Genomic DNA, 25,882 nt, shown 5'->3' with positions numbered 1-25,882 from the left:
AGAAATCCTTTGATTTTTATTTCCATTTATGGCTTATCGCAGGAGCGAGCCTAGGTCAGGCAAATAGAAATTTTGCTGCAGCATTTTTACAGCATTTTTTACTTTTCGATAGAACAATTAGCAAATTAGCAGATGAGGCATTCTCAGTTTGGTGAAACTTGTAAACTTATCCAATGCAAAACTCTCTCAACGACTTGAAAACAAGTTTTAAGAATGGTCATTCTAATGAAACAAAATTTGATCAATGAGACATTTGAGCGCTTTTTTTATTTTCTCTTCTGTTTTCCACCCCTGGGAGCGAGCAACCTTTTGTATCAATAGGCCAATTCTAATTTGAAAACTATCCGGCGGGCCACACTCAAATAAATTTTGCCCCTGGAGTTAGGCATCAAGAGCTAACATTTTTTTCATTGATTTGCTTTTATAATAATAGAAATTACAATGAATGCATTTTCAATGTTGTACAGTTCTCGAGCCAAGTTTCTCAATTAATGAGTAAATGTCACTATTAACCCCCAATGAAAGGAAGGGGGATAAACTAAAATTTCTGTTTAAAATTAGGTAGTAAAAACCTTTGCTACTTTTTCCTTTAATTCAGTTCAGTTCAGGCTCATTAAATATACCATCATAACACATTGCGGACCAACTACGAGATGTCTCGTTTTTTCACTCTTTTTGTGCTCTTTTTTGGAAGCATAACTAGAATGTGATACATTTGATATAGAAACTTCATTCTACAAAATTGGAAAAAATACTAAATTTGTAAAATTTGGAACAGTGGTTTCTGAGAGATAGAACGCCAAATTTTGGTGTTTTCGGGCTTAGATTTCTTTGCGGTCCTTAATGTGTTAAGCAAAAAGAGCTGTTTTTGACAGAAACATTACGAAAATAGTCCAAAAATTGTCCCGATTTACCGCATTTTACAGTTTTGTAATTTTTATGCAAGGTGAATAATATAAACCGAAATTGAATATAGGCATCACTAAATATTGATCAATTTAAAATAATTTAAAATTTTGAATTGATTGAAACTTTCTTTTACCCAGTCTTCATTATTTCAGCTGTCAATATTCCAGAACGAAAATATTTCACTTGTTAACGGGTTTTTGTTTTCTTTTTATTATTCCGAATAAGCCTTTTACAAATTTAATGGAATAATAAAATTTAAATTAAATTACCTGCTCAGCATATTCATCATGCAAGTGTACCTTTTCTTGAAACGAAAAAAAAATTGTTTTTGTTTCGATTATAGTCGTTTTACCATCATTATGGCATTCGCGACTTTATCAACGTTGCAGTTGGCAGATCGTTATTGAAAAACTTATCCGGTTCAACAGTGTTCGATGTTTACTCTTGGGCTCGAACTCGCGGACATCGGCTCAGGAGACAACAGACTTGCCAACTGAGCTATATCACAAGCCACTACGAAAAAAAATGATCTCACTTACGGGTTTAGAAACGCCTTTGACCATATGTAGCCTTCAATTTTTTTTTTGTTTGCTCTCCTGATCCGCTTTTATGAATTTAAATTTTTAAAATGGTAGATAAATAGTAATTAGGAAAAATGTAATCTGACTAAAAAAAACACCAATATTACGTTTTGCTAATCAATAAGAGTGCATGAATGCATTTAAAGAACACATCAAGATTATCAATCTATCGTTAAAGAAAATCGTGCAATAAATTCAATTTAAGAAAAGCTTCGCGGGCCGCACAATCATGCCTAGAGGGGGCTGCTTGTTGCATATCCCTGGCTTATGGTATTGGAAACTAAAAACTTTTGTTACTTTTAATGAATCTTTAAATCAGTTTAAATTTAGTTGACATTGTGAAATATCATTATTCGAAATTATCACGGTTTTTGTTGTAAAAACGTCATCTTTTTTTACCATTTTATTTTTTGACACAATTTTTAGACGCCACCAAAATTAATATGATAATTTCTGCATGAAGAGATAGTGAACACGTGGACGATTACAAAATGGTATAATTTCTGAAAATCTGTTCAGTAGTTTTTAAGATACATTCAAAATAGCAATCCGGGTCTATATGACCCAAATCGGTTTACTGTTTTGTTTTTAACCGTTAAGCATGGTTAAAATAAATGCAAACAATTAACATGGGTCAAATATTTTTGTCCATCAGTGTGTGTGTTCGAAAAATCTTAATAGTCCCGCATAAATTAAATAAAGGGTGAAAATTGTTAACAAAACTTTCCGAAATTTTTAACCGTTTGGAAAGTATCCATTGAAATTTATTTTGGGGATATTTGCTGTAATGAGCTGAATGAATAATCTTAGGATTTGTCAAGAATATATCTATCCACGGCTGAGTTAGAGTACTTAAAACTTAAGGATACCAGTTACCATCGTTACCTAACCGATATCCAACGTAAATTCAAAAATGATCCTTCATCTTTTTGGAGCTATGTAAGAAACAAACAAGGTAATTCTGGTCTTCCTCTGAATCTGTCGTATGGAAATCGTCAATCAACTGACATGACTGAGGCAGTCCAACTGTGCACAGAGTTTTTTAAAACCACTTTCGTTGACCACAACAATATCGTTGGTACTCAACATTTGACTGCAGTAAAATCGTTCAATATCAGCATTCCCGAAATAAAAGTTACCCGAAGCGACGTGACAAAGGCGTTTAAAGAATTAAACGAGCGTAAGGGAGCTGGACCAGATGGTCTGCCCCCGCTATTTATTAAACGATGATGTAACTCTTTGGCACTCCCAGTAAGCATCATTTTTAATAAATCCTTGGAATCATCAACCTTCCCAAAAGCCTGGAAAACTGCTGCAATAACACCTATCCATAAATCTGGGAATATTCACCTCGTAGAGAATTACCGTGGAATTTCTATATTAAATTGCTTGGCAAAGGTTTTCGAACTATTGATCTTTAACGCAATGAGCACAGTTGCATCTCATATCATTGATGAATGTCAGCACGGTTTTAGAAAAAATACAGATCAACATTGTCAAACCTGATGGTTTATGTCCCCTTTGTTAGCAGTTCTTTGGCAAATAAGACGCAAGTGGATGCAATCTACGTGGACTTCTCAAAGCTTTCGATCGACTACCCCACAAGCACCTGATTGATAAACTGGATAAAATGGGATTCCCTACTTGACTGGTGAAATGGCTTGAATCATATCTTCAAGGCAGAACTGCTTTCGTCAGACAAGGTCACATCAAATCCCGAAACATTATGGTTCCATCCGGTGTTCCTCAAGGCAGCCATCTGGGTCCACTTTCGTTCAACCTCTTCATGAACGACCTTTGTGAACTTATCGATTCCGAATTAGTTTTCTATGCAGACGATCTCGAAATGTATCGTTCAATAGCTCTCTACACAGACTGCCTGTCACTACAGCAGGACCTCGATAAGCTTATGCTTTGGTGCAAAGTGAATATGATGGAAGCGAATCTTAAAAAATGTAAGATTATTACGTTCACCAGAAGTAGGGTTGTAATTTCGCATCAATACACGTGGCTATTGAAAAAGTTGAGTCTATTCGAGATATCGGTGTTATTGTGGATAAGTCCCTATCATTCAAGGAACATTTAGCTGTAACGGTAGCAAAAGCAAAAGCAAAAAAAAAGCAAAAACAGTCCTAGGATTTTTGGTCAGGAATACCAAAGGATTCAATGACACTACAACTCTCAAAGCTTTATATTGCTCGCTTGTTCGCTGTGGATTGGAGTACAATATTCAAGTCTGGGCACCAAACACGATCGAAGTCAGTTCAAAAGCGATTCCTGAGATACGCACTGCCTAACCAACCATGGAACGAACCTCAACGCCTACCACATTACCATGCTCGATGTGGAATTTTAAACATCGAACCGATTGGTTCACGTATTACACTACTTCGTCGTCTGTTTATATTCGACGTCATATCCGGTAATATTGATAGTGCTAGCCTCGTGGAAATGATACCGTTTCATGTCCCCTCTCGTTCCTTACGGGGTTTTGAGCCTCTGAGACTGAACAACTATGGTAGAAACGAATTTTATAACCCGTTTGACATATCTTGTAAATTGCTCAACCAAGTGTATGTATATTTTGATTTCAATGTAAGTAAGGATAGTTTTAAGGTAAGATTAAGTAATAAGTCTGTATGACATTAAATTGCCGTAGACAGTGACCAATAAATAAAATAAATAAACATGTTTGTTCTAAAAGAATTTTGTTTTGACCGCTATCCCGAACCATCCCGGGAAAAGAAAAATTAATTTCAAATAAAAACAAGAAAGTAAATATTCGTAAAATCCGAAATAATTATCAAATAATAACAAAGTAAACACAAAAACTATATTTGCGTAAAATTTTAAGAAGTTTAACTCCAACGTAAATCAAACTGTTTACCGTTTCGTTCCAAGTGCTTAAACTTGATCTGGAAAAGGGTTTCTTGCCGACCTTTGGAATAACTGTTTTTAAATTGCAAATTTAAAGTTTTAAAACAACAAAAAAATGCTAAAATAATAAATTGGATTAACTTAATGCGCGATATAAAAAAATTTAAATGATGCAAAAAATTATAAGATTACGGTACCTTATACCTTTTTGCATCATTTCAATTTTTGGGGAACATTGATCACTTTTTTTATTTCATTTTCGAATATTGTGGAAGGGGTTGCTTATTTGGAACACTAAAAAGTTTCAAAATATTGACTGAGGTAAGAAGTATAAAGCATGATCATTGATATCAGAAAATTCACGGTTTATGGTATATGTTAAAAATACTTATATATTGTACTATTGATGCTTTCGTATAAATGGGATTGGATTGGATTGGATTTTGTTTATTTAAAGAGGATTTTAACCATCTTGGTAATTCTTCCTCTTTCTTATAAATTTCATATTGTGAATTATTTAAAATTTAACTAAAAAAATTAACTTCTTGTCAGTCAATTTTTAGATAATTAACCTAATTGTTATCCTTAAAATCCTAATTAAAATAAAAAATAAACTTTATCTGGATACTATATCAATAATATGATCTCCTCCATAGTCCCTTAGTTCCTATTATAATGGCACGAGCTGTAATCGAACCTGAGCTGGTTTTCTGTTCGGCAAGGTGAAGTAGAACACTCTCTGTGATTGGATATAGGGTGATTCGTAAATTCTATTATTGTTCAAAGTTTGAAGTTTTCAAAGTTAGAAGTTTTCAAAATAAAACCAAATGAATTTTCTGTTATTCTAAACTTGCAGTCTAAGGTTAAATTAACTAACCCGAAGAAATTCCTGGTTTGTATTTAATAAGATAATAGACGACCGTGGCATAGTCTTTTGAGCAAATAGATTTAGGTTTAAATATCGAAATAAATAACTGGAAATTGTTTTCCATTAATTCCTAACACTATTTGAAACAGTTTTGATAAACAAAAATTCATGAAATTTTTGATAAATTTTATGTGAGTTTTTGGATTGAAAGTAAACATTTTTTCCGAACTTGCCTAACTTGTCTATAGAGTGTGACAAAACGTTAAAAAAAAAACTCACGTGGTCGGTTCGTCCAGGAAGAGCACCGGCGGATTGTCGATAAGCTCCAGCGCAATTGATAGGCGCTTCTTTTGGCCACCGGAGAGATTTCCGCACCGTGTCAGTTTGGTGAACTTGAGATGCAAAGTATCCAGGATGTTGTCGATCTGCATGAGAAGGGTAGTGATTTTTTTTTCTCTCGTTAAATTGATGTGACTAGCTAGCAGATGGGAAACGTTGCCAGTTCTAAACTATACCAATTAACTCTTTTATGGAAATTAAATCCTTTTCAAGTGCCCCCTTATTCTAATAAAGTTGATACATATTCAGCATGCCTCATTTAGTCATCTCTTCAGTTTGGATGACAACTTTTCGTCGACAGAATGTTGAATAGGCATTAACATCCCACACTAAAAAATAGCGAAAGGCGTTCATTAAAATGGCAGTCACCCACTTACCAGCCTCTGTTTGTCGCCCTGCTTCAAGCATCCGGATGAAATCTTCAAATCGCACGCCATCGTCATGATCTCCTGAACGGTGAAGTACGGATGTAGGTTGTCCTCCTGCAGGATGTAGCTGCACAGCTTCTGGCCACCTATACTTCCGGTGCCGGAGCCGATATTTAGCGAACCCTTGACGCCGGTCGTTCTGTAGAGCGAGAAAGAGGATTTTTTTCAGCCAAACAAGACAATCGGAAGCAGATCGGAAATTCAATTTAGACTTAGTTGGTACGCGTGTTGATGGTTTGATTGGTTGGGGAGGATTATTAACGGTGGGAAGCAAAAATTGAAAAATCGGTTTGGTTTGCGGATGCAGAGACAATACAGTATTTTCGAAAGAAACAAAATATTTCGAATGTAGCCCTTAACTTTCAAAGTTATGAAACCAGAAAATGCTTCTGGACCTTATTCAAACAAGAGTTGAAATATACCACTGTTGGATGTTAAATGGCTTATTTATTTCTCCAGAAAATTCCAAGATATACTAATTTTACTGGAACCAATAAGGCTGGAACAAATATCAATTTCTTCCTTTGTCAACCTTCAAACTATGATTCTGGAATAACGTAGTTTTGCGTTGAAGAGAAAAAAATGCTTCAGTGAAATAATTGTATTGAGAAGCTAAAAGTTTAAAATGGTAGATAATCAGGATGGGATTAGGCCATCGAGGGGCCCAGGGCAATTTTTCTCAGAGGGCCCCTTGACTCGATTTATTTTTAAATGCTATCCCAAAGAATATAAAACATTTTAAACGTGTAAAGGAACTGGAGATGAGTTCAGTATACTGGCTTGAAATAGTTATTTTGTCTGCGTAGAAGATAGTTTCTGGTATCTTCAAATACAAATTGTTAATGATTCACCTAGAAACATTGTGGAAGCGTTTAGAAATTTTTCAAAAATGAAAGCTCTGATTTGAGCAGCAAATTGAAATATTTATTTCTCATTTTTTAAATACTTTCATCACCAACTAATATTCTCCAATTCAGAGAAATGACCGGATATTTCTCATGACCGGATTATTCATCTCATCATTGCACGTCTGATTTGTGCTTTTTCGAAAAATGATTACCAAATGATAAATCGGAGGTAAAATGATGATTTGAAACATAAAATACAAGATTCAAAAAAATTAACAAAATAAATAAATTTAAAATCCATGGAGATACAGATATAAGAGTTTATGAATTCAAAACTTCAAATCTGGTTACATTCAAAACCACAATTCACTGTCTCAAATCTAAATTCTAATTTCAAATCAAGTTTTAAGAAACAAAATGTGAATAAAAAATATGATATGAAAAAAAGAAATCTGAATTGAGATTAATGAGATTATAACACAGAATCAGTTTTCATTGAATAACATGAGGTAAGGAATCCATATTAGTTTAGTACTTTAAACAAAGATCCAGAGTTCTCAAAACTCAGAAAAACCATGAGACCACCACCACCACCATGAAAAACTAACTTCAGTAACTGAAGAAACAAAACTGCAGTCAATTTGCTCTAAGAGTTTAGTGGCAACAAACGTTATAATTCTACTCTTTTATTTAAAAAGCCTCCTTCTTCGTTGTCATCAGAACTTATTTTATACTGCTTTCTATCTCTTTTTCACTTCCTTCTTACGCTCGACACCGTTAAAGCAAGTACCGATATGATTTATTGTTATCTTTTCCTTCTTCATACTCAAACTCATTTTCAATTTAAACGGTACATGTAGTGCATTCAATTTGTTTTGTTAATTTATTTATTGATTTCTTTCAGAACGTATATTCATTAATTTTACGGTTTTTTTTTGTAGATCATATTTTCAAAATATAGGGAGGGAAAGGGTTTTGATTTATAAACCAACGAAAATTTCAATAATAATTATTGAAAAGTCAAAAGTTTGAATAATACCCGGTATCAATCCGGATATTGCACACAGGGGTAAATGAACCTAATAAGCGATCAAAATTATTTGCGGACAAACGGTAAACGATAGACATTTGATGTCTTCGCAACATTTTTATATTTTTTGATGATCTATCAAATTCTTGAAAGAAAAAAGTGATTTTTTCATCTGGAAGGGAGATAAAAAAAATATTTCTTGAAATAATTAGTTTAGCGTCTTGATGTCTTCACAAAAGTTGTAGATCTTATTATTTTAAGCAACTTTGTTGAAGACATCATAAAGATCGCATGAAATTCAAAAAAGTTACGAGCATTTAAAAAATAACGAGAATTTTAACAAGTAATTTTGAGTTTTCATTTAATATCTTTTTAAGTATACGATTTACAAAACTTGGTATATTTGAGAAAGTTGTTCAAATTGTTAAAACACACAATTTAAATACATATTTCAACTAAGAAAGGAGATATACTGCAAAATATCCAAAATAATGCCTTTTTTCAGTAAGTTATAACCTTAAGAGTTCGGACGAGTTCGGATAATTTTTTGAGTGGATTTTGTTGGTGAAGTTATTGGCTTTCCATTGATATATAAATTAAACATTAGTTTTGAATAGATATTCTGCAAACTAGCAATCAATAATGAGCTTTTTCCTTTAGAAACACTTAAAATTCGAAGAAAAAAACCTCAATTTTTCCTGTTTTTAGAGGAAAAAGCTCATTTTTGATTGCTTGTTTGAACAAAATCTATTCAAAACTAATGTTTAATTTATATATCAATGAAAAGCAAATAACTTGACCAACAAATCCCACTTAAAAAATTATCCGAACTCGTCCGAACTCTTAAGGTTATAACTTACTGAAAAAAGGCATTATTTTGGATATTTTGCAGTTTATCTCCTTTCTTAGTTGAAATATGTATTTAAAATGTTCTACAAAATTGTGTGTTTTAACAATTTGAACAACTTTCTCAAATATACCAAGTTTGTAAATCGTGTACTTAAAAAGATATTAAATAAAAACTCAAAATTACTTGTTGAAATTCTCGTTATTTTTTAAATGCTCGTTACTTTTTTGAATATCATGCGATCTTTATGATGTCTTCAACAAAGTTGCTTAAAATAATAAGATCTACAACTTTTGTGAAGACATCAAGACACTAAACTAATTATTTCAAGAAATATTTTTTTTATCTCCCTTCCAGATGAAAAAATCACTTTTTTCTTTCAAGAATTTGATAGATCATCAAAAAATATAAAAATGTTGCGAAGACATCAAATGTCTATCGTTTACCGTTTGTCCGCAAATAATTTTGATCGCTTATTAGGTTCATTTACCCCTGTGTGTATTGCCCGGATAAAATTCTGAAATGTTAATTATAAAGACTTTAAGTTTGGTTAAATAAACGAGAATTTATTCATAATTTGCATATTTATAAAATTACTAGAAAAAAATGTAAAAGTTCAACCCAAGAAACCATAAGCACTAACGACTTGTCAAAATGATATTCAACAACAGCTTTAGAGCTTCTCTATTCTCTCTTAGCACCTTAGCTCTGAGAGTCAGTTTTGGCGAAAATAGCTGCTTTTTAAGTGCAGTAAGCATTACTTGGAAAGTTCACGTAATAATAATCCTTATTATTGTGCTAGATGTTTTTATGTAATGAAAATGAGGATATGTTTTTCTTTAATTTTCCTATTCTGTACTGAATATCCTGACCAGGCCCGATGGATGAAATAAAAAAAATAAATTTTACTGATAAAATAAATCGAAACTTCCAAAACAAATCACTATGAAAGCTTCAAATCAATTATATTTTCGGTAAGTCATTGATACATTTTTCAAAATGATGTTTCTTAACCATAGATCATAGACAAACTTATCAAAAATATGTCTGAAAAATTAAATAGTATAACTGTAATATTCGGTACATTGAATTATTTTGTGTATGGAGATCGACTGAATATAATGTTTTTCCAATGGGAATTCCGGCTTGCAGTTTGTTTAAACCCTCATCCGCATTAGATTTCATTACCCTAATCAGCACTAGGAGTGTCAATTTAACACTCCAAGCTAAAATCGTCATAACTCTTTTTATATCTAACTGATTACAATGAAGCTTATATCATTAAAAACCTTGTGATGTCAGTAAAATATGTTTAGAACATTATATATAGCTAAAGATTCTAGTTTTCTCGTTATTCAGCATGAAAGAAAAAAAATCCGAAAAAACATGCCTCAGGAAAACTGCTGTAGTTCATATATTTCACGTCCAAAAAAATATTTGCTTTATGCATATGAAAGCTGAAGTTAATGTCTACATCATGAAGCCAAGAAATATTTTTTTTAATTTTTTTTTAATGAAATGGTCACAACAAGTTCAAAAAGTGGTCTGAAAAACCTACTTTTCATTAGTTTGCTAGTAAAAACTGTTTGAGCGGTGGTAGAGCTTTTGTAAAAATATCATTACAAATTTTATTCTAATTCTGACATTTTGTTGTCTTCAGATTTTTGATGCAACAAAAATTGAATTTACTAGAATTTTTCAAATTTGACTTCTTTGCGCGATTTTTTCACAAGTTGAAATTTCATCTGTTTTTATGGTCCACCGTCAGGTTGTACCCGGATTTTCAGTGCTTTTACTATGCTTGGACCAATAAAAAGTATATTCATTGGAAATCAAATTTAATTTACTTTCTAGTGAGGTGCAACAATTCACGCTGTGAGATTTCACAAAAATATGAAAATTATAAACGTAAAATCATTCCTGAATTTATAGAACCACAAGCAGCGCGTCCAGCAAAACGTGTTTGTTAGCTCTCCGAGTAGGTACGGTGGGTGGTGATTTGGGAAGAGAGCCAAGCCGAGAGACGAAATAATGAGGCGTACAGCAGTTTTCCTGAAGCATGTTTTTCGGATTTTTTTCTTTCATAACGGATTTTTTTCTTTGAATAACGAGAAAACTAGAAGCTTTAGCCATATATAATGTTCTAAACATATTTGACTGACATTACAAGGTTTCTATTGATATAAGTTTTATATGAAATTCATAATAACTCAAACGACTTAAATAGATTTTACTTTTGGAGTGTCAAAATGACACTCTAAGTCGGAAAAGGGAGTTTTTTAGTCCAGGCTTCCAGGGCTCGTCCATAGATAAAGTAAAGATGCAATATTAAAGAACTTTTGAATTCATTTAGGGTACCCGAAAAAATATTTGTTTTTAAAGCTTCCGAAAAAAGTTACAAGCCTTCAAACTTGCAATAGTGTCAAAATGACACTCTAATGCGTATGAAGGTTAAAGCAAAACGATTTTTGATTTTATAAATCTAACGTTTCAATCCGTTTTAGATCTTCTTCAGGGACTGAAAATGTGCCGATTACGAATGTGTGAAATTTACCTTAAAAGTTTCGTTTTCTTGTTGAGGTCGACTCGGCTGTTTTTAAATGTTAACGAATTCAATCGTGTTTTGTTATCACAAAAGTGTTGTGTTTAAATTACTGTGAATAGATTTTCATGGAAAAAATCCGTTTGTCTGGTGTTCCTGGGATAGTTTTTCCTCATCATCAGAATATGCACAGTATTTACTTTTCACTTTTTGTTTTGTTGTTTTTAAATGTCAGCTTGTTGTGTTTTTTGTTTTGGGTGGTGTGTTTTATTTTGTTTTCTGTGTTTTTAATCTTCAATTACTGATTGTATAGTTTTGAAAACGTTAGAATATGTGGGGTGGATGTTTTCAGTATCTTTTTAATGTTTATGGCGTTTTTTTTTGTTGTTTTTAATGTGGCAGCTTTCCAGTATTCGTAAATATCCTTGGTTGTCTCCCCTGTCGATGATCCGAACTCCATCCAAAATACAGAAAAATACATTAACCGTTCTCTAAAAATATCGAAAACCTTACAACACAAATTATTTAAACATTGCACTCAGATTATAAAATTTCTCTATTTCCCTATTTCCAATTGTAAAAGACAAAACACCATATGACGAAAACACCAGTGTCATATACAAAATCAAATGTAAAGGAACATGAAAAAATAATGATGAGAATCAAGAGGAAGACACTCAAGAAGAAAGTGGTGATAAATGCAAGGCATGCTATATAGGTCTCACAAGCGTGAAACAAAAACAACGAATGTCACAACACCGCTGCCAAACTAACGAACTAAAACGCTTGTGTGACCTAGGATACATAAAAACAGATTACCCAATAGCAACACTTCGACAACAAACTGCACTTTTGGACCACGAGATAGCTATGAACCACCTGTTCGAAATTGTTGGAGTTCGGATCATCGACAGGGGAGACAACCAAGGAAAATTACAAATGCTAGAAAGGTGCCACATTAAAACAACAAAAAACGCCTTAAACATTAAAAAGATACTGAAAACATCCACCCCACATTATTATTATATATTATATAACATTTAAACAAAAAAAAACACCACCCAAAACAAAAAACACAAGTTGACATTTAAAAACAACAGAACAAAAAGTGAAAAGTGAAGACTGTGCATATTCTGATGCTGAGGAAAAACTATCCAAGAAACACCAGACAAACGGATTTTTCCATGAAAATCTATTCACAGTAAGTTAAACACAACACCTTTGTTATAACAAAACACGATTTAATTCATTAACATTTAAAAACAGCCGAGTCGACCTCAACAAGAAAACGAAACTTTTTAGGTAAATTTCACATATTTGTAATTGGCAAAATACCTCATAAAAATACATTTTCAATCTCTGAAGAAGATCCAAAACGGATTGAAACGTTGGATTTATAAAAACAAAAATCGTTTCAGCTTTAAATAGACTGCAAGCCGGGATTCCGAAAGAAAAAAGTAAATTTAATTAAAAATTGAAAAAACTGTACTTTAAAATTCAGTAAAATCATTTTAAAATTAAAACACAATATGAAAATAAAAAAGACAAATTTTTAACCATTTATGGAGGATTTTTTTCAATAAACACGACTACCATTATAAAAAAAAACTTATTTATTGATTTTAATTGATAACTCAATGGAGAAGCATTTTGGTGTATTTGTTTCAATGATTGATATGGTCGATTTTTGCGTCCTGAACTCGATCTTTTGTCAAATTGGGACTATCACATTTAGTTTTGGTGCAGGGGGCAGCAATGATAAAGGATTTGTCTTTGTATCGTGTGACCAAGGTGAACAACATCTATTTGCAAAGTGTTAGTGAATCTCGTTTTAAAGCATTTTGTTTGCCTTGAAAGCATAGGAGATGGAAGCTTAAATCTGAAGAAGAAAGCTTAAATCTGAGGCAAAAAAGCTTAAATCTTAGAGATGTGCTCCACACTGATTGTATACAAAAATGTAAAAATAATTAGATTTGAAAGTTTAATGGCTCAAAATACTCTTTCAGTAGACCGCTGCAAAAAATGACTTGTTGCTCCCATTTGTTTTTTCGATGCCTTTTAGGTCACCAAGCATCAGTGTAAAATTTGAGATGATTTGGTTGATTTCTGAGTTAGCACAACGCGTTTCAATTTTGCATGGAAATTTGTATGGAAGAAGAAATTTTTGCACATTAAATCATCCAGAAAATTCAAATAAAGTTGGTCTTTGATTTTTGTTTTTGTCTATTCTTAATCTTCATTTTTTGCTGACATGACAAGCAGTTAAACATTTCATGAAAGCAGTTATAGCCATTTCAAAATAAAAAATCTGAATCCATTGAAAAGTATTAAAAAATAGCAGACTTTGCTTGCTGGAGCTTTTAATAATTTCATGAAATGTTTTTGCGAAGGTTATATAAATCACTGAATTCGCTGGCTATGCAAAGCAGTTTTTTTGGACTTTTTGTTCTCATCCTACAGTTACATTCCTTTCAAATAAGCAGTCAAAAACGCTTAGATAAAATAATTAAGTTTTAATTTTTTTTATAATATCGAATATCTTTCCTGGGGTAGAAGTCAGGTGTGTTTTGAATGAAAAAATTTGTTTTCCCATACAAATTTCCATACAAAAATAAAACTCGTTGCGCTAACTCAGGACTGGATGTATCGCTTTCAAAATATTTTTGATTATTTCTGGCAACACAAACAACCGAAAAAAGTTATGGGAGGTGTGAAAATTTGAGAATTTGAAGTTACCATACAAAGCTTGCAGCGGTCTTCTCTTTCAGTTTATGCCGAGACGTTGTAAAGTCAATGGCTTCACATGATATTTAAATAAGATTAAAAATTATAAAATCTGGGTTAAAATTATTGAATCAAGAATTTAATTTTGTAGATAGTTGCTTTAAATATGTGAAATTCAACATTTTTCTGTGATTTCGACAATTTTGTTCAACATCTCAATGCAATGATCCAATGCAGAACTTCAATTTAATAAACGGGTTTTTGACCATTTTGAGGAAAAAAAATCTAGGCTTTGAGGACAAGTTTTAATTGTGGAAAAAATCATTGAAAGCCAATTAGCGATTCAATGTCCACCGCTAAAAAGACGGTGATTTCTTTGAATATATATTTTCCACACTTTTAGTTATCACTGTGGTAAGCTTCAGAAGATTTTTAAAAGAAAGCGATGAAGAATAGTACCATCGGTTTCAACAAAAATGTTGTAAGAACAAATGATCGCCAAGAAGTACTATTAAAACATTAAAAGAATTTAATATCGAAAGTTGATGATACCACTTGGGCATCAAGGTTGATAAGACTTCAAATTAACGTAGTCAGAAAAAGTATTGGTTTCACAAATTCTGCAAATTTTCTAAAAACATGCGATTTTCCTGAATCAAAGCAACTGAAAAATTGCTCGAATTGATCAATCGAAAACCCCCACTGAAGAAGATTCAAGTTACTATAAAAATACCGGTATTTGAACCTCTCTTATACCGTGGTTGAATTAAAGGGAATCTTTCGATTGCTTTGATTCAGTAGAATTATTCAACCAAGTGAGTTCACAACACATATATGTAAGAATGTGATTTTCACCTAACAAAGAAAACACCATTTTCAGGAAATTTTGTTTTTTTTCGAATTAAATTTATTTTTTTTTTCAGCAAAAATGTTTTTATAAGAAAAAGCATACATGTTCTGCATATATCTAGGAGTACAAAATAATTCAAAAAATTCTACTAATAATAAAAATAAATGTTAGGAAGGATATATTTGATATAAACAACTGCTGTATGCAAAATAATCATATTCCAGCATATGGAAACCAGATTTATAAGTTGTCGAGTTCATTTGCATTTTGTTGCATCTTACCCTTTACTGGTGACTGAATTTCAAGAAAAAAATTTAAATAATTTGATGATTTTCCGACAAATATTTTTACACCAACAGTGTTGGTTAATAAAACCAAAAAAAATTTTTAAGTGATATCATATCATTGAGCCAACCCGTCATACTAAGTGAAGTTTTTACGACATTGAAAAATGTTAGAATTTGTGCATCTTTTGCTCAATTTTATATCAGAATCAAAAACTTTTAAAAACTATCTCACGATGTGAAAAACTATGTCATTCAATGGATTGGTTTAAACTTTGCACGATGCAAAGTTTTCGAGCAAATTTAGTCCAAAGTGACATTTAAGGTCACAATAGAAGTTGTGCTTAATTTTACTAAATCTGGAAACTGCTCTACAGACAAGAGACAAGTCACTAAATTCACATGTATGTTAAAATGTTTTATTTTTTATTAAGATTAAATTATTTCTTTTTAGTCACATCGAAATTAAATATTATATACGGCGGTAAACAGGAAATGAAATCTAAAATAAGATTAGGTTTGAAAAAAGTCTCAAACACATTTTGTTTTACTAAAACTTAAAGCGCCCATCTTGCCTCGTGTGGCGCTCGTTCCCTCGTTCAAAAATTATTCTCATCTCAATATCAAAAACTGTCGATAATAAAATGCCGTTAATTGATATCACCATCATTCCATAGTCATAGAACTCCTGTTAGATTTCTCGAGAAAACATGACGGGAGCATTTTTTTAATTGTTAACAACACATCAAACTAACGATCACTCGAGACAATGATAGTTGTGAGAAAACGAAACTCATTTCATGATCAGCATATTTACTCGAACCAGTTCTGATATATGATAAGCTAGATCCCTAGAACTCTTGTATCGATTGAATTCTGGAATTACCTTCCCAAGTAGCGTTAAAATTTCTTGCAAATGTTCGATAGAACTTTTATGCGTTACTTAGGTAGTTTTGTATGATCATCGATTGATGGATCCCGCTATCGACTCATCAAATCATCTGCCTGATATTTCAAATGATAATTCAAATAGCAAACATGGATGCCGGTAAATTCAAGAAGCAGCTCAAGTGGAGCAATTGGAATAAAGTTCAGTGTTCTTAACGGATACCGGCCACTTCTTAATCCGGTATGCGATCAACATCAATAAAATCTTTATCGAAGTGCCATCATTGTTTCATTGAGCAAATATTTTTGATTTGATTTTCCATGTATATTTGCGAATTATTCTGAACTATTTGGCTATTGGCTTAAGCATCTCAATTCGTGATTGAAGGTATTTTGAAATCCGTTTCTATGGTTTTAGAAGTTATTATTGCTGCTATTTCAAATTAAACCAAATTTAATCAAATTAGCTGGAGTGCAAAAATAATTGAAATGTCTCCTCGAAAACTGTGCTTCACTGCATTCGTACCAACCAACAGAGAACCACCCTGGAAAAGCTTCTTACGTATATCCAGTGAGAATGTTCAGCAGCGAGGATTTCCCAGCACCCGATGGACCCATTATGGCCGTCAGCTCTCCTCCGTTGAACTTTCCGGAGACTCCATTGAGAACGGTTTTTTTGTCTGGAAGGAAGAAAAAAAAACACACGTTTAGTAATCCAATAATTTTGTATCTTTTTTTTTCATCTCGCAAAAATTCGTACACAAATCCTAATTGATGTTGATTGATTTATCGTCTGGAAGAAAACCACACGTGGGAAAAGCTTATTCCATTTTCCAGCTTCCTAACTTTTTTCTCGATTTTTTTCCAGCTCGAGTGATTCACTCGCTATGATGAGACACGATAATTCAGATCCCCCCTGTTTGTTTAAACTTAATTCGCATTTGCGAAATTGTCACTCGGCGCATTTCAATTATTCAAATGAATGCAAATGATACCGAGCAAGCAAACTCATTTGATCCGATTTGTTCTAAGACGTCTTCACAGAGAAACAGCAGCAAAAGTTAGCTCGCGAAGGAAATGTCATAACTGTTTAAGACATCGAACCACATACACACGCTTACATCTTCGAACGATATGGATGGTTTTATTTAAGAAACAATATGATATCATGCGTGGGAAAATTTTAAAAAGTTAATAAAATTTACATTAGAATTTCAAAGTTTTAGAATTTATGTTAAGTGTGTTCCAAATTTAAGTCACAATATAGTTTATTTAAATTATTGAATCTTCGATAAGCTCTATGAAACTTATTATTTTGTTTTTAAATCTACACGTTTATGTTGTTCATAATTATATATTATTCGTTCAAAATGACAAGAAACAAGTTTTTGAAATCTGAGAATTGAAAAAAGTAAAGAATATATCATTCCACAATATTCAATGATTTTCAATTGTCGTATTAATTGCAATCATTTTTGTCTTTTTCAGTAAATGTACGAATCCAAAACAACTACTCTTTATATTCCGGCTTTTTTTCTATTAACTTTTCCATACACCCATAGAAGAGGTTGCAAAAATCCAATGCCTATTTAGTAAATCTCTGTGCTCTGAAAAGCGCACTGTAACAAAGATGATATGGTTGGAGAAGCATCACTGCGCAGTGGTCCGAAAGGGCAAAAAGTGGAACTTTTTTCCTAGCGCATTTGTCTTTCATTTCATCTTTTAATTTTCTTCAGAACATTTGCTCCTTTAAACATGCTTCATAATTTGAAAGCATATAAAAAATTAGACAAGATCTACTATGAAAAAATTAAAAATTATAACTTTTTTTTCAATAGATATAGCTTTATTATATACTACAAAGTTGTAAAATGCGTAATAATATGGAATTTTGTTGAAAACATCTAAACTCTATTACTTTTAAGAGCAGAGTAATAGAGGTTTGGTTTTGCAAGTTATTTAAATGTTTCTCAGAGAAGTAGTATTTTTCAACTTAAAAATCTATAGTTAGATGAGCATTTACATGAATGAAATGTTCTAAAAATTTGATGAGCCATTCAAATCACACGTTTTGCACAAGATTTCTACATTCTACGACGTTTCCTAGAAAACACACAAGCGTTTATTGCAAAAACGTACAAGTGGATTTTTAAAACTAATATATCACGTTGAAGCTTGAGCTACGTGCAGTAAATATGTGTTGGCGCCATTTGTCTTCACGCGCTCATATTTGAACACAACAAGCATATACTTGATGTGTTTTGCGTGCTTCCATACAAAAATGATTTTCAACTGCCTTCTGTTTTCGACTAATTTTTTATGCTTTCAAGTTATGAATCATATTTAAAGGTTTAAATGTTCTGAAGACACTTAAGAGATTAAATGAAAGGCAGAGGTGCTAGAAAAAAAGATTAGTAAGAATCGAACTCACAACAACATCTCATCACGGCTTGCCAGTCCGATATCTTACCCAGTGCACCATCTGAGTCTGTTAGCGAACGAAAGTTTATTGTCATACTTAGTCTTTCTGCCACCGCCGATTACCAAAAAAAAAAAAACGTACTGCATTGGTCGTCTGCCGTTTGGCCGGTGTATTTTTTCTTCCTCCTTTGTTTTTGAGGGGAAAGAGATGAGAGTGGATGAGGAAATTCAAGTAAATCAAGTCGAACATGTAGGATTAGATGACACAAATGCCACGAAGATAGTAAAGTGTCACTAACAAAACAGAATAATAATAATGTAGGATTAAAAATCAATTTAAAAAGAGTTTTTTTTTATTGCGAAAGACCACTTTTATGGGTTCACATACCCAAACGCCACCCCCCCCCCCCCCTAGATTAAAATTTTTAAATTTTAATGCTATTTCCAAGTAACCAAACGTTCCATAAAATAGATTCTTAATAGCTTATTCAGCTTTGTAACGAATGTATAGCATTCTACTCAGCTTAAAATTTAAGTTCTTATCGTACTTTCATAGTCGAAGCTGAGTAGAAGGCTATTCAGCCTCTGCATGAGACGAATAAAAAGATTTATATAAAAGAAACATAGTTTTCTCGTCCTTGTCTTTGGATTTTATTACCTATTCAACTCAATCAATGTTTTTTTTTAACTGTTATTAAGAAGAGAATGTTATTAGACTGAGTCGATTTGAGGTCATTTTTGAATTTCTCAAACCCTGGGGTCTTTAAAGCTTCGTCTTGGTCAAAAACACATCCATGATTTTTTGTAGAATTTTTTAGTAACGTTCAAATTCAATTGACACCACTGCTGGAGCCTCGCGAAGTATTGCAGGAAAAGTAGTCATGCAATACCTCGCTAGGCTCCCTGCAGGGATGTCAATTGAATTTATTGTTTGTCAATACGAAAAAACATACCTCTGTAAAATAGCTAATAACTTTTTTGTCTAATAAGATATGAAGTTACGGTCTTGGATAAAGTTGTTCAGCGGAAAATTTCCTTAAGGAATTTTATAAATTGGCACACAATCTGTCAGCTGGCTTGGTTCCACAAAAGAAACAAAAATTATGTTGATTTTTCAGTACAAAATATTCAATTTTCCCATACAAACCTAAAAGTTCAAATCTACTCAAGTTAACGATACTTGAAAATTCTACAAAAAAAAATCATGGATGAGTTTTTGATCAAGACGAAGCTTTTAAGACCCCAGGGTTTAAGAAATTAAAAAATGACCCCAAATCGACTCAGTCTTATGTTATATACCTACTTGAAAAATTTGCATCCTTGAAGATTTGAACCTGAACCATCGAGGTGAGCACTGAACACGCCACCTCTGTACCATGGCCAATGCTTAGATTGTTGTTATTTTAAACATCAATATAAAATAAACTTAGAATGATCACCCTTTCAAAGCAGGCGAAATTTTAAAAAAAAATGCAAACATTCGTACCTATTCAACAAAGCTTGCAAACGCTTTTCCAAAACAAACAAGTAGGCATTGAAATTGAACGTGAGTGATCTTAGGTTTTATTTGTTTTTTTTTTTAAGTTTTAAACACGAAAAGCGTTTCCGCCAAGGTTTTTCCCAAACATTTCAACTATGGAGATTTGTGGAACTATTTCAACTACAGAAAATAAATAGAGAAATTTTGCTACTCGAAACAGGTGCATAACAAAAAGTTGGTTTTACTTTTATTTCTTTTATGCCACTAAAAAAATTAATTTACTTTAGATTCTTGTGAAACCTTGAATCACAATTTCTCTACATGGATATCCTCAGTTCTGCAGAACTAAATAAATTTTTTAGTCCAGCTCATATAAAAGAATAAATTGCTGCTAGTGCGTGCTCTGGGCGCCGGACGTTCCCCTACTTCGGTTGTAACAATTACTCCGCAATAAAGAAAATAAAAGAAAAATCTGATTGTCAACGAGGACATGTGATTCGGTTTGTTAGCGCTAGCGGTGGAGCGCTAGTAATCAAAGCAGCTTTGCCTACTAGCGACACGTAGCATACGTAGCGACGTTGAAATTAATAACGACGCATCGCGAGTTTCCTAGGAAACTTGAAGCATGTGATTGACGACCTAGGGAAAATGTACAGTAAATAACATAAACAATGTTCGAGTACTACATTGAAATCGCCTACTGGACTGAAAAAAGAATAACAAACCTGCGAATGACAGGAATCTCGCTAGTAAAAAAGCGTCGCTAGTCCTGCTGTCGCTATTCGGTTTGGTGCTATACACAGAATATAAATATTGTCAAATTTAAAAAAACAATGCACAGTGGTCCAGAACGGGAATTTAGCGAGACAAAATTAATACCGCAGAAACTATAAAATTCAGACTAACTAAAGGTGTCTTCAGTAAAGATGCTCATCAAATTATGGGATTTAATTTTACAGCATCAAATATTAGGACGTGTCATTTTTCACATGATTATTGGCTATTTAATTCCCATTTGGGTCTTCACCCCATACGCTTCTTTTGAAGTGGAAGCGACATTTTACCCTCAGGATAATTTGACTTAACATTAAATTAAATATTCTTTTTCTGTATGACTTTTGCGTCTTACTCCCGCATACGTTTAGAACTGTAAAATTTAATGTCTCATTCTTCTTAACCAACTTCGGTTGATTTTTTTTTTCAAATGATCTATCAACATCTTTTTTACGTTTAAGGCTACATATTTGTATTTTTTCTGGACTAAAAACTTTAAAAACAATGTTTTCTTAGTCTTCGCCATTCTCCCGTTTTATTGGTTTTCCAGTTTCTTCTTAGCAATAGCGAATGCCACCCGCATGTCAAACAGCTGTCACCATTACGGAATCTTAGAACCACATATTTTTAATCATTTTGCTAATAAAAACTATTAACTGGGCTGCATAATTTAAATGATTTTTATCTTAAAAAAATGGATTTTAATTCTCTTAAAAAAATGATTTTAAAAAAAATTATCATCATCTTATATATAAAAATGGAGGCGTTTTCTTTGTAACACCATCACGAATAAACGGTCGGTCGGAATGAAGTAAAATTTGGTATCCGAAGGTTTCTTAAGTCAGAGATGGTTTGTATAATAGTTTCAAGAATCTCACTTTTTACGGAAGAGGGGTCCTATACAAAATCAACTAAAAACGGGACAAAACTCGAACAACTTGAAGGCGATTTTCATGAAAACTGATTCACAAGCACGAAGAAGTTAAAGAACTGTAAACATTTTCCAACGATTTATTAAGTAACGGGTAAAACGAAGTTTACCGGGTCAGCTAGTTATATTATAAAATGATCAATTCAAAAAACGTGCTCATTTGGCTTGCTAACAATATCCAGCAATCATAAGCGACAACATTTACTGCCGTATATTGTTATTAAAGCATAATTTGTTTTAAAGTTTGGTGTGTTGTTCAGTTCACCTGTTGACCGATCCAGATTCAAAAAATTTGGGCTTAAGCTAGGGTTGCCATCCGTCCCATAAAAGCGGCACATATCACGCTTGCCTAGAGAATGTCCCGCCGTCCCGCTTTTTTCTCAAAATGTCCCGCTTTTTTCTGAGAAACGTTTTGTTGTAGATTCAACCCTTTTCAGATTACCACTTCAAAATAGTTGGTTCGTACTTGATGAAAACGATCATATTCAACTCCTGTCATTTTTATCTAATCGTTTTTTTATCCATTAATGATTTTGAAAAATAGAAATAATCCTACTTAAATATCATGGCATTCACCGAAAGGCACTGGAAAAACCTTAGCTTCAATTGAAATTTATTGGCTCAACACAACCAATCATTCAAACATGATTTTTTTGAATTTTGTTTTCTCAAAATTAGCACCATTTTTTATATAAGACTAGAATAAATAACTCGTTTGGTTCTTAGGATTTAAGGTTGCCAGAATATTAACCAGACATATTTGGACCGGACGAATACTGGTAATTTTACCCAAAAACCTGGCAAAATTCGGGCATCAGATTTCAAAATTTTTAAACCAAAATAAGGTCAATATTCCAGCAAGTTTGGTCAAACCAAGGAATTATTTAATGAAAAAAAAATCATTTCAAAATATATTTAAACATCAAAACACATCAGCAGGTTTTTAAATCGTATTTTAGGCTTCCTTAAGTTGTTCATGATTATTCATATTAAACTTGTTTTAAGCTCAATTTAAGTTTTTTTAGTTGTGGAAACAATGAGAATAAATCAGTGCAAAATCTAGACTAAATTCTACAGAATTCGGGCAACCGGGCCGGACCGAACTTTTCCTAAATTTTGTGTCAAATATCCGGGCAAGTCCGGGTAAAACCGGGCGATCAGACAAGTGAGGACGAATGACCAAGTTGGTTAAAATCCACTATAAATAAAAAAAAATATAGAAAAGAATAGAATAGATCAGACACGCTTATCTTAGCATCACCATATCAATCTGGTTCAGTCAAGCGTTCTTTGAGCACGTTCTAGCGATGTTAATATTTTCGATTGAAAAAATATTATTTAAGTTGCTTCCAAATGATGATGGCTCCAGATGTTTCTCCGAAATCCTAGCAGAATACCTTGAATGTGAAGCTTAAAAAACAAATTCCGGATAATATATAACGGGAAACACTATTTTCAATCATACAATGAATTAATGGACGAGTTAAGTTAATTAAACTTGGTAGATGGTAAAAAACGACTGTTTAAAAATATAAAAACATTCTTCAAATTTTGGATTTTAAATCCCTCTGAACTATTAAGACTAAGTTTTCACAGTATACAAAGATAAAAGTTTTTCTGTGAATTCAGTTTTTTTAACCAATTTCAGTTACCCATTTTTTATTACTTTCTAAGAAATCTTTTAGCTGAAGGAACACCTACATATGTTTAGGAATGATAAAAAAATGTTTTTAAGAGTTTCTAAAATGTCCCGCTTTTTTGGCGATTTCCCGCTTTTTTTCGTGAAATGTCCCGCTATTTTCTGAAAGAATCTGGTAAGCCCCCTTTTCATAGTAACATTTATATAAATATGCTGTATTTATCTCAAGCTTTCTATTTTTTTTTTTCAAACGTATCCGGGCATCGGGTTTGAAAATTTTCAACTCAAAAACGGGCCAAATCCGTCAAAAATGCAGGTATTCCTCAAAATAATTCATTGACAAAATTGCAAGACAATCACTTGAAATTTTTTTTAGCAAGATACATCGACAGCCTTGTATTCTGACTTTGAAAATTCAAAAGTTCCTTTTAATGAAGCAAGACCATATAATTTGATGTTTTACTCAAAAATCATAAATGAGGCCTTCAGAGCCATAGGGGGGAAATACGAAATTTATCGATATTGAGTTAATAAAACTCTATTTGGTGATTTTTTTTATCATTTTTTTTTTAATATTTTAACATACTTTTTAAATTTTTAAGGAAAATACAAAATTTCTAACAAATAAAAATATGGAGAAAAGTCGAATACAACATGCTTAAAGCGTCTTTTTGCTATAGCTGTTATGCACTTATACCATTTTGGCTCCATGATGTGAGATTTTGGTTTTGAAGGATGAATTCGGAAAAATTCATGCTACTCTCTTCGTTATCGGGACAATCGGGCCAGACAGGGCTTTTCTTGATTTTTTTAACCGGACAAGCACTGAAAAAACGGTAAATCTGGAATACTCAATATATCCACATTAGACAGCTGCAAAATGCAGTCAAATTTTTAGATTTTTTTTGTTGTTGTTTTACAGCAAAAATATTCTTGTAAACTGCAATTCATTCATTCTTGATTTAGCGCAACGAGATATCAAATTTTATTTGACAAACACTTTTTTTCCAAATTAAAACAAAATCTCTAGATCACGGTAACGGAAAAAAAACATTTACTTATAATAAATTGAAATTGAAATCAGAATACAATGAAATAAGCAAATCAGCAAATATTTATAAGGTCATTTTATGTCTAAAATAAAATTTTAACATCGAATAAACTTCCACAAGATTATATATTGTTGTTAGAAATTGAAATGCATTTCAAAGATTTCGCATGAATAAGTCACTTACATAAAAATGCACAAAATCATACAAACAAAACTTCCATATTGAGAGGAAAAATAATATAAACGAACTTGCGGGAACGCGCCTCGAACATTCGAACTAGAATATTCAAACCAACATTAAGATCTACAAATATAGATCACAGATAAAAAAAGGAACGAGTTGCAGATGAAGATCATGGACCTCAACTAGTTACGTTCCTTTTTTTCATCTCGTTGGACTAGTTTTTGTTTTCACTAATGAGAGTTATTATTCGAGTCGCTGCGGAGGCTTGGCTTGAGAAGGTTTTCATCAGGATTGCAGGGTGACGATCTGCGGTTTGCAATTTTCAACATTGCAAGAACGTCTCGGTATCATATGCTTTATCTATTCCGGTTAATCCAGCTTTTTTTAACGAATAATTTACAGGAAGGTACAAGTCGATGGGAGCATTCTTTCATGCAATTAAAAGTAAAGGCGCCAATTTTGTATTGAGATTTGGCACAACTAGTAAAGCACCGACAGGAAATTAAATTAAATCAAACTTTTGTCAAGGTAAAGATGATGATTTATAAAAAATATTCAGAAGCTGCGCTCAGCTCTAATTGGATTTCATTAAATATCAAGCATAATAGGTCAACTCACCTTAAGCCCATCAGCGCATTGAGTAATATGCACTCAACGAGTTGGGTAACGTTTCGTTTTCGTCGTTTCGGTCAACAAACTTTCCAAAACTAGTCAGCAAAAATGCGAGGAACGTCACATTATCCAATTTCCTAACGAGTTATACTTGTTTTATAGAAATAGCAATGATAGGTAAACTAAATCAAGTGATTTGTATCATGATCAATTTTCCATGAATGCTTTTTTATCCTCCTGTTGTTCAGTGCCACATCACTCATTCGTCAGTCAGAAAACCAAATCGAAAACCGAATTATAACCCGGAAAAAAGTTTAACACATGCACCTATGTAACAAAATAAATAAAAATAAAATGCTAAAAAAATATAAATGATATATAATTCTATTTTGACTATTTGCTAAGTAAAGCATCTCTTCGAGATAGTAAATCCCTTCTCAATAGACACTTTGTAAAGATCCAAGCTGGCAACGCTTCGCAATCCCCAAATAATCATTAAGTCAAAATATATCACACCATCAAAGTGTTGAACAAGCACTTATAGTGGCTAGTTAAGCCAAGTCGAGTTAAGCATCGATCTTAACTAGAAAATGCCCACAACTGCTCGCTGAAGCTGGGTTGATGGTCGTCGACCATAGTTTTAATAGAGCCATCAAGAGCAACCAACATCATCGTCGGTGTGGCAGATGCAAATTTGCTGCTAATCAGCATTATTTTGATTTCATACAACGTTTAGGTATCTACCTCGGGATAACACTTTCCCTGGAGTATGTTC

The 25,882-nt window shown here is 32.6% G+C and overlaps 1 protein-coding gene across 3 annotated transcripts in view; it reads right to left on the bottom strand.

Moving 5' to 3' along the window:
• Positions 1–25,882, bottom strand: part of LOC129741959 (ATP-binding cassette sub-family G member 1) — a 163,098-nt gene that overhangs the window by 27,106 nt on the left and 110,110 nt on the right. For all 3 annotated transcript variants that reach the window (XM_055733790.1, XM_055733791.1, XM_055733792.1), the window contains 3 exons: positions 16,578–16,695; positions 5,952–6,141; positions 5,515–5,660 (listed from right to left, as the gene is read on the bottom strand). In XM_055733790.1, the coding sequence (XP_055589765.1) occupies positions 5,515–5,660; positions 5,952–6,141; positions 16,578–16,695 (454 nt within the window). The remainder of the gene's footprint in view (positions 1–5,514; positions 5,661–5,951; positions 6,142–16,577; positions 16,696–25,882) is intronic.

Source organism: Uranotaenia lowii, chromosome 2 (assembly GCF_029784155.1).
Source record: "Uranotaenia lowii strain MFRU-FL chromosome 2, ASM2978415v1, whole genome shotgun sequence".
Taxonomy (NCBI): Eukaryota; Metazoa; Arthropoda; class Insecta; order Diptera; family Culicidae; genus Uranotaenia; species Uranotaenia lowii.
Note: the sequence above shows the minus strand (reverse complement) of the source record. Positions and strands in the feature narration are given on the sequence as shown.